The sequence below is a fragment of the Xiphophorus hellerii genome, chromosome 5 (assembly GCF_003331165.1).
Source record: "Xiphophorus hellerii strain 12219 chromosome 5, Xiphophorus_hellerii-4.1, whole genome shotgun sequence".
Taxonomy (NCBI): Eukaryota; Metazoa; Chordata; class Actinopteri; order Cyprinodontiformes; family Poeciliidae; genus Xiphophorus; species Xiphophorus hellerii.
The window spans coordinates 29341744-29359478 of NC_045676.1; the positions used below are offsets into that span (position 1 = coordinate 29341744).

Sequence of the window (17735 nt, forward strand, 5' to 3'; positions counted from 1 at the left end):
AAATGTTTCTACTGAGGTTCAGATTGGCAGAGAGTGGGCGAGCGGTTCTGTGGAGGAGTTTTGTCTTTGTTAAATCGCTTTGTCATGTTTTCATTAGTTTACTCTGAAGGTGTTTTCAAATTATGTTATTGGTGATAGGCACCACCACTCTCATCAGTTTACCTAGTGTCAACGTCTTCAGGAATGATGAAGGAATAGATAAAAAGGACCGATTTTGACAACTGGTTCAAAATGTTTGCGTGAAATGTTGTCTCAAGCAACAGGGACTTTTATTTTTATAGTAATTGACTATTCAGCATTCATAGGCATAGTTCATTTTGACCGGTATGACATATACAAATGATAATGTGATAAAGCAGCAGAGAATAGTATGCAAGCAACTGATGCATGTCCATAAAGGATTAGCCTTTTGTCAGAAGGAAGGAGAAACTCCAATGTGCACAAATGACTAAATGTTGTGCAGGTTGAACTAAAAGTTATGAAAATGTTCATTTTGATCAGAAAAATGCGCCAAAGCAATTGTGAAAACTAGGAAACCTCTTAAGACTTTCTTTCCCTCAGTTCACTTTGGGGTCGTGTCCAGCTTTTTAAGTCAGTACAGTAGCCGTTATGTAAATCCAGGTCTCTGCTTGTAACAGACTTGCAGAAGTTGCTGGCATATTCAAAGTTGGACAAAAGCTTCTCCTTCTTTAGATAATTGTGTGTTTTTGGAAGAAGATCTTATTGGGTTGGATAGCAGCTGCCTCCCAGGTCTGACACTGTGACAGTGAAACATGTATATGGGCTTTTCAGGCAGATGTCAGACAGACAGAGGGGTTCCTTCAGAGGACACACAGCTCTAACAGGATTGGAAATGGTGCTGACCGGCTGCACGAGAAAGCAGGGGATGAGAGTCAAAAGTGTCACCGAGGAGGGGTTTTCGAGGCAGGGCCGTATTGTCTTTCAGCGACAAAGTTGTCCTGGAATACAATTTTCTATGCCGCAACAGCTTGAGGAGATGGATAAGGAGGATGAATTAAATTTGGAAGAAAAGCACGGAGCTTAGCGAATGAATAAAGCTGTTTGAACACGTCATCAAACGCTGCTGGCACAGCAGGGGGGCCTCGGGGATACACCCGTCTCCGAGGTGGCTGCTGGCGTGGGTGTGTGTGGAGGTTTTTTGCATTGGCCAAATAAACCGTCCATCTTCGTGCAGAGGCAAGCGGCGGATGCGAGTCGTGGGGTGGGGACTTACGGCGCTCTTTCCGCTCCATATTTGCACCTCTTTCAAACGTGCAGGGCCGACAAGCTTGGCGGTGCTGGGCAGAGGTTCTTTGATGTTCGTCGATACCGCTGCGTGATGATGTCACGCGGCAGAGAGCAAAGGAGGGAGGCGAGATCAAAGGAGGAAGGGAGGGATGAGGACACAACAGAGGATAACCAAGACAACAACGGGACAAAGATGGCGACTACTTGTTCTGCAGCGGGGCGTCCACTGGTGTCCACTCTTCCCAGCCGTTGGGAAGAACCGAAGGAACGTGGCGAGCTTGTTCCCCTTTTTTGTCCAAACCGGATGACCGCCGGCGTTAGACGATGGGAACCGGCACGCCAACATCAGCCGTCACCGCCACCAGGCTAGCAAGGTAAGCTCTCCGCCTACCTTAGCCTTTTCCTCCGCTTCAACCTGCAACGCCCTAATGTCTGATAGTCTTCACTCTGGGCCCATGCATTTATCATGAGTTGCCATTCTTTTTGATATCACATTTTCTACCCATTATCCCTTCTTTTTTTTTCCAGGCCTTTCATCATGGTGTTTTTTTTTTTTTGCTGTTAATATAGGCCTCTCCTTTCCATCAAAGGCAGCACATCAATTGCCTTGACTCCCAAGTGTATGTGCGAGGGTGAAAGGAAGAAAGGGAGAGAGAGTGGGAAGAAAAAAAAAGAAATAACACTATGTATCAAAGATCAAGGCACGCTTTCAAGCTTGTTTTTTGGCCTCGGTTTGGGTTTGCCTTCCATCGCTTTCTCCTCGTCTTGTTTTTTTTTTCCCCTGCGCCGACCGAGGCGAGAGATGCCGTCTCCGAAACTCTCCTACGATTCCAGCAATAGCTCCGCGGCCCCGAAGCGAGGTTGGCCAAAAGATGAAACCAGACGCTTTTGTGACGAAATGGAAAGCATGGAAGATTTTTCTTTGAGAATATTGGGTAGCTAGCGGACTCTTGGGCCAGCGCTTTGCCCCGATGATGACAATACGTGAAACAATATTTGAATAAGCAGCAGGAGGGCACCCAGCTAATCCACTGTGGCTAATCCAGTATTGGTGCGGGCCATATTGGTTAGCTGGAGTATTCAGCCCAATCACAATACACATCAGCAGGACGCCATGGCGGATATGCTGACACTCTAACTACAGGCATGGAGAGGAAAGACGAGCAGATGGGTAGATGGACAGGAGAATAAATGGACTTAATTAGACTTAGACTTAACTTAATTAGAGTATTTAGGGAAAATAAATTAAGATAAGATCATTTTTGAGGAAAGATAAACTACAAGAAATAGAAGCAAGTGCCAGGTTATGTCTTTAAATTATAGGATTGAGACGCAGCGAGTGAGACGATACGATCCTACACTAACCTGCTTTACACATAAGGTCCACTGCACACCTATTTTAGGTGGACAGTGGACACCTAACCAAATAATAAACCTGTGTCCAATTAATGTCTATTAAATAGCAGGAATCGGCTTCCATTTCAGTAGGTATATAATGAAGATTTCATTCTCCCTGAGCATCTAAATGGGTCTTTGTGTCGAGAGGCCCCAAAAGAGATAAGCCTGTTTCTGACAGGCCTCCGTACAGACGCCCAAATTTGCTGTGGCAGCTGGAACAAAGAGACCCCTGAGCTAAACCAGCAGACTGACAAAAAGAAGAAGAAGAAAAAAACCCAGAATATTACTCTGTATTTTAAGAAATGATCTAATTGGTTCACCTATATATATATCTATAGATATAGATATATGTATATCTATAGATATATATCTATATATATATCTATATCTATATTTATATCTATAGATATATATGTATATATGTATAAAGTTATTTCTACAGCTCCTTTAGCAGCAGCTCAAGAATGACTGGAAGCTGACTCATCAATCAGTCGTTCAGCGCTCCGGTTGCACCGTCACCACTTAGCAAAGCACCATTACTGCTTGTTTATTAGTTCTGCAATACCATATATAATATGCCACTAGACCTGTCGCAGTAAGCAATAAATCAATTACTTGTAGGACAAATGAAAACAAACTCAATAATTTCCATTTGCATGATTTATCATTTTTCTTGTTTCTCTCTGTGAGGATTTGTTTTTTTCTGTGTTTATTTTGATTTCTGTGTGAATTGAGTGTCCGTGTTGTCCTGTCTACCCTTTGATTGGTTTCTCCTGTTCCTTGTCTCCCTGTGTATTTAATCCCACCTGTGTTCCTTGTTCCTTGTTGGGTTCTCGTTTACGCTACAGTCTTGTCTAGTCTGTCGTTTTGTTTTGTTGTTTTCAGATGTTTTTCCCAGTTGCTACCAGTTCTGAGCCATTAGCCCACCGCTCATCTGTGCTGCCTGGATTATTGTGCTTTTTTTTTCATCAAATTATCATTTTCTTAATTTCAACCTGGGTTCACAGCGTCTTCCTCACCACCTCTAACCGCATTTTATGGCACTCTCTTTCTGCCAAAAACTGGGTAACCAAAGTCTTCAGTCTGGTGATTTGGTCTAAACTAGTTCTTTTTTGTGAAGGACAGTTTTTCTTTTGTTTTTTTTTTACAAAGACTTCATAATTCATTTTATTTGTTGTGTCTGTTTACTTTGCATATTTAAAATTTCTTCCAGTTGCACTGTTAAATGTTCATTAGAATTGAAAGTTTATTGATTTTTGAGAATGTGCTCTTGCATTATTGTCCCATCGTCATTATATTACTTGAAAATGGTCTCAAAGCAACAATATTATCGTTTAGCACAATAACTTCTGGGACAATTTATTGTCCGGCAAAGTTAGTTACTGTGACAGCAGGTTTATGTGCCACATGGTATAAACCACATTAAAATAAGACAAACTTATACGGATTAATTCCTCCATTTGCATTCAAATGACCAAATGTCTGAATTAGGCCACATTGGAGTTTGCTGCAATTTATTTTTCTTGTATAATTTGGCAGAAGGAGGCAAAACCCCAATAAATAACCTGTTTACTAAAAATTGTTTTTATATTGCTTCTTATTTTCTATTTTCAACACTTCAACAATAACACCTGTAGCATCTGACCAATAACAGACATTATGAGTAATAACAGGGAGTAACTCTAACTATCTCTTCTCTTCAGTCGTCTATGAATATTTTCTCAACAAAACAAATATGCTAAAAGCAAAAAAAAAAAAAAAGAGTAAGTATAAATATGTGACTTTGATAAAGGGCCACATCTTTGGACGACGCGGTCAAATAATCTTTAAGTGCAACTCTTTGCCAAGTGTTCTAGTTCTTCAGTGGTCAATATCTATTAAAAGTGGTCGAAAAGAGGGGATTGGTGGCACTCTTAGTTTCCATACCATTTCAAAAAGCTGAATTTGCATTTCTTGTGAGCAAGGTAAATGGGTGGTACTTCTTTTTTCAGACAGCTGAGCGACAGTAAACTAAAGTGAAGCCACTATAAAAACTGAAGGATATTTCAGTAACTCTGGAACTGTCTCTGGCATCTTATTAAATCACAAAAGCTATATGCCAGAAGATTTCTGTATTATATCTTGGTATACCAAGGTAAGCAGCTCTTGCATACTTGAAGACCATGTGCACCTTTTCAATGACAGCAGCTCATATAAATAGCTGTCATTATCCTGTTTGCAGGACAATGATGTTTCAGGTTTTGTCTTTGTTGTTTCCTGCCATGTCATTCTGTGCTATGTGCCTGTTTGTTTGTTTCATTTGATCCACCTGTGTCTTGTTTGATTATCCTCTAGTCTCGCATGTTGTTCCCATTATTTAAGCCCGTCAGTGTCAATCACGCCCGGTTGGATTCTGTTTTTGTTTCAAGCCCAGTCTTGTTTTCATGTCCTGTAACCACACACTGTTCAACAGATTTCTATTTTTGTAAGTTTATTTATTTTTATAAAATTTCTCCACGCATCCTGGCACATTTGAACAATTTACACAATAACAATCTGTAATAGGTTTGGTGACAAATTACTAGTCGGGAAAGCTGCTAACAGTACACCTAAAAGTCCAAAATGTTACCCAGAATACACTTTTTGTAATACAAACATCAATAAACGTTTTAGAAACCCTTAGTTATAGTTAAATAATGTGGTTTTTAGCATCTGTTTTGCAAAGCTGATTGCGTAAAGCTGTAAAAAGTCTACATTGAGATAATTGACTAGCAACTAAGGTTTTCACGCAGATGCGTTAACGAGGTATCATAAAATGGAAATATTTGAGCATAATCCAAGAAACTCAAAGTCTGCTTAAAGCTGCAGTATGTAGGTTTTGGAAAAAAAAAAAAAGAAAGGTCAAATATTATTTTCCATAATTGTTAAAACAATCACTGTACTGTGGGAGTGCAACATGAGACAGATAATCTGTGAAAAGAACGAGTTCTTCCACCTCCTCCCAGTGCTGCTATTGTGGTCTGCATAAATGCACAGCTCCAGGTCAAACACAACCAATCAGAGCCAGGAGGAGGGTCTTAGCGCTGTCAGTGAAACTCCTGTGCACTGCTCAGTGTGGTAATGGTGGAGAAACAACTTACCGTTCCAGAAAAACCATTTATCTGCTGTCATTGCTAAATAGCCTTAGCATTCTTGGTAGGCTATGTTGTGATGAACCAGCTGTAGCATAGCAAGAGCAAACAGGAGGAGGTCAGCACGAGTTTGATTAACAGCGCTAAGACCCTCCTCCTAGCTCTGATTAATTGTTTCCAACTGAGTGGTGTATTTCTGCGCTTTGCACTAGGAGCATTGGGAGAAGGCAGAGGAGCGCAAATTTTTCACAGATCATCCATCTTATATTATACTGTCACAGCATAATAATAATTTTAGCAAATATGTAATAAGAAAACATACATTAAAAAAAATATAAATAAAAGTTACATACTGCAGCTTTAAAAGCAGTCATGACACAAACAGACCTCAAACAAAAAGTGACACAAACAGTATGGATTATAGATAGATAGATAGATAGATAGATAGATAGATAGATAGATAGATAGATAGATAGATAGATAGATAGATAGATAGATAGATAGATAGATAGATAGATAGATAGATAGATAGATAGATAGATAGATAGATAGATAGATAGATAGATAGATAGATAGATAGATAGATAGATAGATAGATAGATAGATAGATAGATTATTGTACTGTGTACCCTTGTGTGATGACCTTTCTTTAAGTCCGACTTCTACAACGCTCTCTCTTACACACCCACACATATACAGCGCAGGTTCATTATAGATTCATAGGTAGCAACATGGCCCCAACCCCTCCTCACCAAGACATTGTAAAGGTCAAGTTCATCTTCGTCAGTATTCTCTCTTTGTCTCCCTTCCTCTCTCCTCATTGTCTCTGGGGGAGGCACCGCAAAACAACACGAGCCTGTAGGTACGGGAAGCTGTCGATGCATATTGTTTATGGCTATATGTAACATACTGATGCCTGAGAACGCAGCCACAATAATGTGAATGTGTATCCATAATATGGCATCTTTTGTTTGGGTTTAGCATCGGCCAACCAACCATCTAATTCTGGATGAAAACAGGCCGACTTCTTTACTGCCTTCTGAAAGCCTCGGCTACGTAGATGTTTCAGGTGAAAGTGAAGTGGATTTTATTGTTCCACAGCAAGACGTGTTGTATTTAATATTTATGTACTGAGATGAAATATTTTTAGATAATAAATACTGCATTCCCTTACTTAATTCAGAGGTTTTTGCACCTCAAAGCCACAGTTTAATTCAAAGGATATTTGCACATGAATTTTCAAATCGAATAAGTCATCGGTGCTGCATCCATCCATCCATCCATTGACTATACACTGAAAAAATTATTTAATTGAACCAACTTTTAAAAATTTACTCTAATTTGTTACGACCTATTTTGATGACTTTTGATCAAGCTATTATTGTGATTTCACAATTATTCAAATAAGAATTACAGCTTGACCAATAAAATTAGCTGCAACAAATTAGAGTTATTTTTACAAGGTTTGTTCGAAGAAACATTTTTTTTCCTGTGGACACTGAAAAAAAAAGAGAATGGAGCTCCAACTTGGAAAGAAAAAACTCGAGTTGATTTGTTACATGTAATCGATACTTAATTTATTTACATGGCAACTTAATAAATTTAATACATTTACATGGATAAGCTTAATTTGATTACTCTTTTTTTTTTAAGTAGGATCACTTGTTTCCTTTTTTCAGTGTACTCCCATATCCACACAGCATTCAGGAGGCAAGAGGCAGGGTACACTCCAGTCAGTCCATCTAATCAATAATCGTTATTATCTTTTTATTATATTTTCCAGAGACCGTTAGTCATGGGTAAACACTCGGACAGTGATTGGTCAGAGATGAGGACCGGTGCTGGAACCTCACCTGAGCCACCAGGCCCAGACGTCCTCTCCACGGGAACGCCAGCCTCCGACAGCACACATGGTAAGGAACTATTTAATATCTGCAGTTAATGTTTTGACTGCATTATGTTTTGATCAGAATAATCAGAACCTAGTTGTATTTTTCAACTGCTCGTCTTAGGAAGGCGATCAGTAAATTTGCAGATATTTCTGTATTTGAGGCCTCAACTACCTCAAGAAATAATTAGATTCAAAATAGATCTGTTGGTCTCTTCTTTTTTTTTTAAAATCTATTTTCTGAAGCTACATTTTGTTGGACGATTTTGCAAGGAATGCACGACTATAGAATTTCAAAAAGTATTCACAGCCAACTGAAGTTTGCCAAGTTTTGTCACATTACATCTACAAACTCCCATGTGTGTTGGTGGTATTTTCTGTAATAGACAGACCCCACCTTTAAAGAATAATTGGGAAGTGAAATAAAAGTGACATATGGTATTCCAACGATTTTTGAAAAGTGCAGCATGGATCTGTATACCCGATTTACACTGACGCCCCTTAATGATAATCCACTACAGCCAATGGTACTCTGGAGTGGCCTGATTACCATTCAGTCCACCGGTGTGTAGCTTTATTACAGATGTCCAGTTAGGCTCTCAGGGGCCCTGAAATAGAGTGTTAATTTGGAAAGTAAAGGCTCTTGGCCCATGGAGAGAAACCAGGTGAGAGAATCCATTCGCAGGGACAACTAGTTTTACTAGTAACTGTGTACCATCAGCTACTAGTAAAAATGAGAAACATAACATGTTCTTTTACCCCACTAAATACAGTAATGTGTAACTTAACTGTAAATGGTCAGGTATTGTCATCTCATGTGATATGACTTTCTCGCTTAGGAAAACCCTTTCAATGAATTTGAAATGTTATTATAAAAACTTGACAAAGCCATTATTAGACTTCTCTTATTCATAAAAATGGTACCAAGACTTTTCATTTTAATTACAGACACTGACATGAATACTTGCTTGCGAGGAATTACCTATCCATTTTGAGCAAGTGACATTTTTTTTTGCAGGCCATCAATTAGCAGTTTGAACCAATTGTTTCGAGAAATGCTCAACATTTTTGTCCAAATGTTAAAATTCGTGCGAGAAATGTACCGAAGCGACGTAAAATAGAAACCAAAACTGTAAGGAGTTCTCTCTTTCTGTCCCCCTCTCCCCCCATACTCACCCTCATTCCCTCCTAACACACACACACACACACTCACACACACACACACCCTCTCTCTCTAACACACACACTTACCAGCTCCTGGATGACTGACGGCGGAGGAGAGTGACAGGGAGGATGTTCGAGCGGCGGCAGCGGCAGCGGCGTGCTCTTTGGGTCCTGCCAGCGTCTCTGCCTGTGTGGACATTGGCTCCTAAATGACTTCCCTCCTGTTCAAAGGAACAACCAGGCTGAGAGGTGAGGTCACCACTGGCATGTGTTTTGCTTCAGGTATGTCGCGTATTTACAGCCAGAGTGATGTTTAGCATACCTGCGTACTCGCTTGTGCGCCTCTTCTGCTTCTTTAATTTTTTTTTTTTTTTATCGTTCATTTCATACAAATAGCGACTTAAAATTATTATTTTTTTACTAGCGGCGTTTGCTTCTGTCGCATCCGGGTAATTCGTGCAACAACTTATCAGTCCCTTTCGTCGCAAATCTTACACTTTCTCTAATTGATGTAATTGTAAGTTTAAATCGATAGGGGCGCTGTTGGGCACGTCTCTATTCCTATGATGCAAAATTAAAAAAATAAATAAATAAAACTGGTCTCATCAATAAAATCAGCTTAATTACTCCCTTTTATGATGGGCACTAATAAAACTTTAATATTTTTATATATTTCTATGTATTTTTTTGAGGTAATTCTCTTTCATCATTCTCCTGCACAGCAAGAAAAATCTGCAATTTGATCTGGCAGATATCATATTTTCCCTCTCAAAACGAATCATATTTCATCCCATACAGTCAAAACATGTCAATACATACACATTGACATGCTTCCTACACATTACTGTACTGTAGTTTATGTGACTATCAAAGCCGATTTGCCTGTCGCCCCATTTTTCCTTATGCGGGATGATAAAAATTCTGCACTTTTATTTTACATTTTTATAACTTAAAATATAGTCTTTATTGAGGCATTGTTACCCAAGTCAAGTTGTATAATTCTTGCATTATTTATTTCTTTTATATTTGTAAAACATCTGTGATGGAATGTCGACCAGCCTGGGGTGTACCCCACCTCTGACCCAATTAATGCTGGAGATATGCACCACAGAAGATATATGGATATTTATAAAACATAAAAAAATGTTTTTAGATTTTTACTGTAGAACAGGTGAAACTAGCTGTGGTACAGGTATATGAATAACCAGTGGTGCATAATAACATTTTAATTGCCTTGTTGTAGCTCCTGCTGCCCATGTTGTGATTATGTAATGATATATTTCAAATAAATAACTGGAATTACATCTGAAACCATTGGAAATGTCAATATAATGATGGCTTAAATGAAAAGCTGGTCTAATTTTAATAATCTTGAAAATGTTAGAATTCTCACACTGAGTAATTTGTTTAATGCTGCTTCTTATGATACAATATTACAAAGTCTGACTGAGTTTTATTTTCTCATTACATTTTTATTCTTTTATTAATGCACACTCAAATGAAGATAAATATTTGTAATTATTTAAACACCGTATCATTGTTTTTATGCTATATTAAAAGAGCAGAGACGTTTGGTTAAAAAAAGACACCACTTATAAAACAAAACACAAAAAGACAATTACCGTGTTGTGTATTTAGTCATCCAATTTGACCAATGCTAAATATACTTTTAATTTACTCAAAGAACTGCCTGGACATATTTAAATATAAGAAATGATTTTGGTTAATGTATCTAGTTTATTATTATTATTTTAAAATTCACTTTATTTATAGAATGGGCAATACAAAACAAATGTAATCTCCAAGTATTTTTAAAAAAACAACAAATGTTCAGTAGAATTGTATTTAAGTCAAGACAGTAAAGACAGATTCATATTCAAAAGCAATTTAAAAACAGTGCAGCTGAATCCAAATACCATAAAATGCAGTCATATTTTTATTTTATTGTCTGACTTTTGTCAGACAATTCTAGTTGGTAAAATATCATCTATTGAGTAAAACCAACAGATTTATAATCCTAAGCCAGCATGGGGTGACAGTGGAGAGGAATAGCTTCATTTAAAGTTGCAGCATGCAACTTTTATTAGGAAAATTATATTTTTTACACATTTGTTAAAAGTGTCACTATGTTCTAACAGTTTGGTACAAGACAAATAATCTGTGACTAAATGAAGCTCCTCCATCTCCTCGCAGTGCTATTATTGCAATCTCCAGAAATCCACCTCTCCTGGTTAAAAACAACCAATCAGAGCCAGGAGGAGGTCTTAGCGCTGTTAGTCAAGCTTGTGCACACGCTGCTAAATGTGCTAATGGCAGAGAAACCGCTTGTCAGCCGATGCTGGAGGCTATGCTAACTAGCTTAAGCATTCATGGCAGGTTCTACTGTCAGGAATCACTGATAGTAGAACCTGTTGGAGGGTGTGAGCAGTGCACACTCAAGATTGATTGACAGCTTCAAGACCCTCCTCTTGGTTCTGATTGGCTTTTTCTTACTGAGTAGTGTATTTCTGCAGTTAGCACTGGGAGAAGACAGTGAAGTTTGACTTTTTTCACAGAATATGTCTCATACTATATAATATAGCCACAGTTTTAACAGATATTGTTACATCCCCAAGCGTAAAAGATAATTTTTTAAAAAAATAAATGTTGCATATGACAGCTTTAAAACATTTGAGTAGAGCAATCTTTAAATACATAGCTTTTTTTTTTTTTTTTTTAAATCAATGGATTCTTGTTGAGAGCGTCAACAATAGCCTGCTGAAAAATTATCCAGTCAGTAGTGTTTTTTTTGTTGTTTTTTTTTTTACAAGATTATGTAAGCCGATGGTTGTTATAGCATAATATTTCTGAATGAAAGTGTAAAGAAAAGTACAATTACAATAAAATATATTTACTTTTTAATTTTATATAGATTTTTTAATGCACATTTTACGGGATATACAGTATATGCTGTATAGCAAATGTCCCTTATATGCCGTAAGTAAGGGATAGACATATCTGTGCAATTGAGTTACATTAGCACAATAAAGAAGGGAATTTCTTGCTCTGTATGTATGTTTTACAGTTATAAAACTCAGTTTTAAGTCATTACTTTTACTTTAAAAAATCATAATAAAAGAGTTGCTAGTGTTTGTAGGTTCAGTTCTTGACATCGCTCGGCTTCCTGCAGTCCCTGTGAACGTACTTCACAGTTGGCGTGCTCGCACGTACTCCGTCCCTCTCTGTATTATTGCTCTGAAACTAACCACCATGGGGAGTTGAGGGCAAGGCGACGGGATATTTTTGTTAATTCTTTATTAACTGAAATCGATCCATATGCCGCGTTTTGGAGCACCGTGTTCACGCCAGTATCCCCAATGCAGCGGACCACGGGGAACGGGCTTTCAGAGACGGTAAGACGGACACTTTTAAGGGGAAAACACGGGACGTTAACGCACCTAGCTTCGGAAGCTAACAAACTAGCTAAGAAGCGAAGCTAGCTGCTGCTGCCGCCGCCGCCGCTGCTGCTGCAGCTGCTGGAGTGGAAAGTGTGCTGCCGCTTTCTTGTTTCTTTTGCTGTTCCATCAGCCGGTTTATGTCGGGCGTATTCATTAGGAAAGTTGGTGTTGCTTTCGCAGGAGTTTTCTCTTAAGCGTATAAATTACGCCTGTGTTGAAAGTGTTGTTGCATGCAGGCCCGTCTTGTGTGGCTGTGGAGTTTGTTGCTGTACCCATCCCCCAACCGTCTTTTGCAGGCCAACATGAATGAGATTCTCACTTCAAAGCTCTGGCATCGCTGGTGGCATTGCTACGAGGCTAACTAGCTGTCTTAGCTTCTTAACACTAGTTGATTGTTTGAGAAATGACGTTTAACTTTCCGAAGAGTGAGCTACGCCGGCTCTTAGCGCTGCTCGGTGAGTTTAATGGTAAACAGACAGCAAGAACTTAGCAGTAAACCTCTGCTTTGAAATTTGCATACACTGTTCTCGGTTGTATTTGGTCCCTCGGGAGCTTTGCTTTCAAGTCGCAGAACTTATAGTTGCTGGCTAGCTTATGGGACGAATTAGCCGAGCAAAATTTTAGCACTTTAGCTGCTGTTTTGCATTCAGTCTCATTTTGAGTGTTAGTTTTTTTCTACTCTATAACTAGGTCCGATAAGATTTTGAAAAGAATTGTCCGCCACTAGAAATGGTTGTATTTGATAGAGCACTACAAGCGTCTGTTAGCATTTTTTCCCCCAGTTGTATGGCAAATTGTACCCTCTCGTTTGAAGAGCAATAAAATAACTTATAAATTCTGTCAAAGTTCATATGTGTAGATGAAATGGGACAGCTGAAATGTTCAAGTCAGTTTTTGTCAAATAATTAGCGTGCAATAGTCATTTTATTAAGTCAAGGTAGAATGTAATAGTTTGTGGAATGCAATATGAAATAAAAAGACATTTGACTTCATCATTAACATGATGGTAAAAAAAAAAGAACAGGTTGGTTATGTTCTGAATATGCTCAACCTGCATTATAGCATCGAAAATTCTCAAAACCACTGTGGCACATAAAAAAAGGTTGTTTTTAAGGGGATGATGCAGTGTCGGTTTCAAAATCACAAATCAAGTGGATCACAAGCAGCAGCCGAAGCACTTTTGTACTGACGAGCAAGACCTGTGGGTTCTTCAAAATTCAAAATTGTGTTTTATGTTCTGCAGTTTACTTTAAAATAAAAGCAAAGTGGTGACCCTTTATTAAATAGTAAAATAAAATTGGCATCATTTCATAATTTGTTTTCGTTATTGCTGGGAAACATTTAGCATTCGGCTGTCTCTTGGCATGCAGTGCAACCAGAGATGCCATCATATATTTTATACATTACATTATGCAAGTCATATGTTATGTTTGGAGATTGCTTACTACGTACAGATAAAACCAGAAATCGGTTTAGGCCGGTAAAAGCCTGATCGGTGCATCTGTATTTAAAACCTAAGAGTTTTGTGTATTAACATCAATCAGTTTACAGGTTAGACTCAAATCAGACTATTTGTCACTAATTTGCTGTTTGGAAACTGGCACGATACTGCTTTTGGATCAAATTTATTGAGTGTGTTACATGCTTTTAAAAGCGATATAAACCTGGCAGAGAAGCCATGTTTTCTTTTTACATGACAACCAAATTTTACTGGGGTCAAAAGGAGCTTGAGTTGGTGTACTTTGAAAGTTACAGACTATTTTGTCGCTTTTCAGATTAATCTTTCACACTTTCAGGATAATAAAGTATGTTTCCATCAGATTTGAAAGTTTTTATTTTGTAGATGGAAAGAAGGGGGGAAAAAATAAAAAGTAGACTGCGAATGAAAATCTGTGTCTTTTGTCTCATTTTGGGGATTGGAAATGAATCCAACCTGCTCTAGCTAATAAAAAGTCTTTTCTACAATGGCCCTGCCAGGTTGTAAAATAATAAATCCAGCAGCTGTGTGATCTCTGTTAGTAACGTCTCTAACGCAGGCGGTCTGACTCATGTGGGCTGTGATAGATCAGTTAGTCATTCCTATATTTTTACAAGTTTGCGTTTGTTGTGCCGAGTCATTCTGCTAAAGTTGTCTCCGTTTTCCTTCCCAGGGTGAATTGTTTTCCAGCAAACTCACTGCTACAGAGGAAGGTCTGACCTCCTTCTTCTGCAACCAGAGACATGAGCGTTGTCAGAGATTTACATGGGGTCGGGTACAGGGGCGGCGGAGGCGTCGTGGCTTCTCTGAACGGCCCCGCGCACTTCACCGAAGATGCCCCCCGGCCTCCCGTTCCCGGCGAGGAGGGCACTGATCTGGACCCGCCGGTCCAGTCGGGCAACAGCCGTCCGGGCAGCCTGTCCCAAACCCAGGGATATCCCTCTTCTAAAATGGGAGACCCGTTGAGTCACGCGCCCTCCTCCTCGTCGTCCGCAACCCCCCGCCGGCCCGACCTGGACCTGGGCTACGAGCCGGAGGGCTCGGCGTCTCCGACTCCGCCGTACCTGAAGTGGGCCGAGTCGCTTCACTCGCTCCTGGACGACCAGGATGGCACCAACCTGTTCCGGAGCTTCCTGTGTCAGGAAGGGTGCGAAGACCTGGTCGACTTCTGGTTCGCGTGCTCGGGCTTCCGGCAGACCAGCCAGGACAAGAGGACCAAGTTGGCCAAGGTCATCTACAGGAAGTACATAGTGGACGGGAGCGGCATCGTCTCCAGGACGATCAAAGCGGCCACGAAGAGCTTCATCAGAGACTGCGTGGGAAAGCCACATCTAGACCCTGCCATGTTTGAACAGGTGATTAAAACGCTGCATGCATTGTGGGTATTATTATAGAAAATTAAAGGGATGGTGTAATGTGAAATCAACTTTTTTGAGCTTTACATCATCTTACAATGTTATTCCCTAAATAAAAACATGTCTGGAGTATCACAAGCAACAACTTTAATTTGTTCAGTCTTTGCGCTGAACAAAGTGCAAAGACTGAAGTAAAACAGCCACTGAGAAATGAATAATAAAGAAACTGTCAAAAGCAATAGGTAAAAAAAAAAAACTACAACAAACTTTATTTCAAATTGTTCAGAAAGTGCATATAGGAATTCTAAATATAATGTAAAATAAATGATAAAGCACGACTTCGCTCAGAGCACAAAACATAGAGTTAAACTGAATAGATCTGCCCTTCTGGATTTGGCACATTGTCACTGATACTCCATCTAGATTTTTTTTCCAATATCTGAACCGACATAGATATTAATATCGGATCGATGTATCTCTAGGGGAGGGTCCCCCTCGCTTCAGGCTTCTGGGGTCCTGTGTGTATGTGTGTGTGTGTGTGTGTGTGTCAGTACAGTTTCCCTCCTCTCATTGGTCAGCTTTGTTCTGTACTTTCTAAACAAACTCGAGGATAAAGTGTCTGGTTCAGTGACTAATTAGGTGGGGTGTGCAACTGTTTAGAAGTTTTGGAAGACCACGCTGTGCAAATTTTATCGCTTTGACAAAAGTGCAGTGCATGAGGAGGGACAAAAAATTACAATTTGTTTGAAATTGCTACTGAATTTACTTTATGAAGCCAGTCAGATTTCTGTGCTACATTTCATTCTGAACAAATGAGAATCTGGACCCATGTATGATTGGTGAATTTGTCTTTACTTTAAATTCAATCTGACCATATTTTTTATGTACAACATGCTGAACACTTTAGCTTAGAGTTATAAGAGTTTTTATAATGTGTTGACATTTTATAGTGTACATACATTTCTTCTGCTTTAATTTAACCTTATTTTAGGTTTAGGCATCCAATAAAAACCTTTATTCTGGATTTTAAAAAAATCCAGAATAAAGCAGTATTAATTTTTTCTTTATTTTTAGATTAATTGTAAAATTAGTTGACAACTAATTGTTTCTTTACAGGTTCCAACTAACCTGTAAAGAAACTATTTTAGACTAATCCAATATGCATACCCCACATAAAAAAAGACATGCAGGTATAAACTAAGTATTAGATTATATATTTATTGTACTAAATATATAATCTTTAGTGCTTGCATTCACAAAATAGAAATACATTAATGTCTTGTATTGTACCTGTTCAACCAAATCTGTGTTTTCTGTCACACAGATTTGTCAGAAAACACAAATCTGTGTTTCAGTGGGAAACCGAAGGTTTTGCAAACACACGATTTACACACATAACGGATGAAGTTACTGTTAGCGGCTTCACAGCTAATTCAGATAATCAAACATTTCCGCACAAAGTTTTCATCCCTCTTCATAACCTTAGTATCATTCCAGTCAAGCTCAGCCTATCTACAAAGGATGGAAATCACCTGAAGGGACTCTGGTTTGATGCCGGCCTCTGTTAGATATGATCTTATCTCTGGATTGTTTTGGTCACAAGTTAAAGTGTTGGAGTTGTGCTTGAATTACCAACCCTGTTGCTTACCTGTACAGCTGTGTACAAGGCCGGGACTTTCAGCACCAAAAAAATGTCTGCTTTTCTGTCTCATTAGGTTTCACAGACAGACTGGGTCTCTGTAGTAAAACTGCCTTCGTGGTACACCAAGTTGTTTCTTGCCATTATTAGGTGTTGCACATGTTTTGTTTTTAAAGGGCCAGTATTATGTAAAATCAATTCTTCTGATCTTTACATCATGTTATAATGTTGTTCCATAATCAAAAACATACGTGGAGTGTTGCCTTGATTCTTTCATGCATGTTTGAGAAACCCTTTAGTTTCCATGTGCAAAACACCTTGGTGGACCTAGCTCCGCCTCCAAAGACAAAGCTCCTCTGAGCTGCAGTTTCCAAGCTTCCACCTCACACAGCACCCCTCCTCTGCAACTCCCTCACTCAGCTCCTTCAGACTAGCCAGCAGCAATTAGCAAACACCTGGTAGAACTGTGCATATGGTAAGCTCATTATAGGAGCTACTTCTTTCTGCAACGCTGGTAAAAACATTAAAGGGTTAATAGAGGAGCCATGTTAATAGAGGAGACACTCCTCCTTCAGGAGGTGAGTCTGACCTGAAGGCGGAGTGTCAGACAGAGCAGGAGCTGCTTAAAGAGACAGAGGCCCAATTTCAAGGGATTGTATTACAAAGTAAAATTTCTTTGAAGTCATATTTGACAGAATTTTATAAAAACTGAAGGTAACATAGTTACATGTCTGTGTTATAAAATGACACTATGTGCCTGGAAAATATACAATGCCTGCCCTTTAAGACACTAAAACGAGCAAAAATCAAATGTACTTCAGCTTTCTTTCTTTTACTACATATGTGTGTAAAATAGCAACGGCTTGCTTGTCATCAATGATGCAACCTTTTATAGGGAGATTGCTTTCAGATGAAAGCAAAGCAGGACTCTGTGAAGCTTTCGTTATGACTCGCTTGTCAAACGTTCTATTCTTGTCTTGACAATTTTGTACACACCATTACAGCCGAGGGATTAGTTT

General features: G+C 39.0%; 1 protein-coding gene across 3 annotated transcripts in view; it reads left to right on the plus strand.

Moving 5' to 3' along the window:
- Positions 1 to 291: 291 nt before the first annotated feature.
- LOC116720637 (axin-1-like) overlaps positions 292 to 17735 on the plus strand; it is a 29029-nt gene continuing 11585 nt past the window's right edge. Inside the window, exons 1-4 of one of the 3 annotated variants that reach the window (XM_032564011.1) lie at positions 292 to 1622; positions 7540 to 7669; positions 8899 to 9057; positions 14396 to 15077. In XM_032564011.1, coding sequence (XP_032419902.1) covers positions 14466 to 15077 — 612 coding nt within the window. In that variant the 5' untranslated portion in view covers positions 292 to 1622; positions 7540 to 7669; positions 8899 to 9057; positions 14396 to 14465. Of the gene's footprint in view, positions 1623 to 7539; positions 7670 to 8898; positions 9058 to 12006; positions 12201 to 14395; positions 15078 to 17735 lie in introns of those variants that run through there. The other 2 variants (XM_032564013.1, XM_032564010.1) reach the window with 2 other exon arrangements.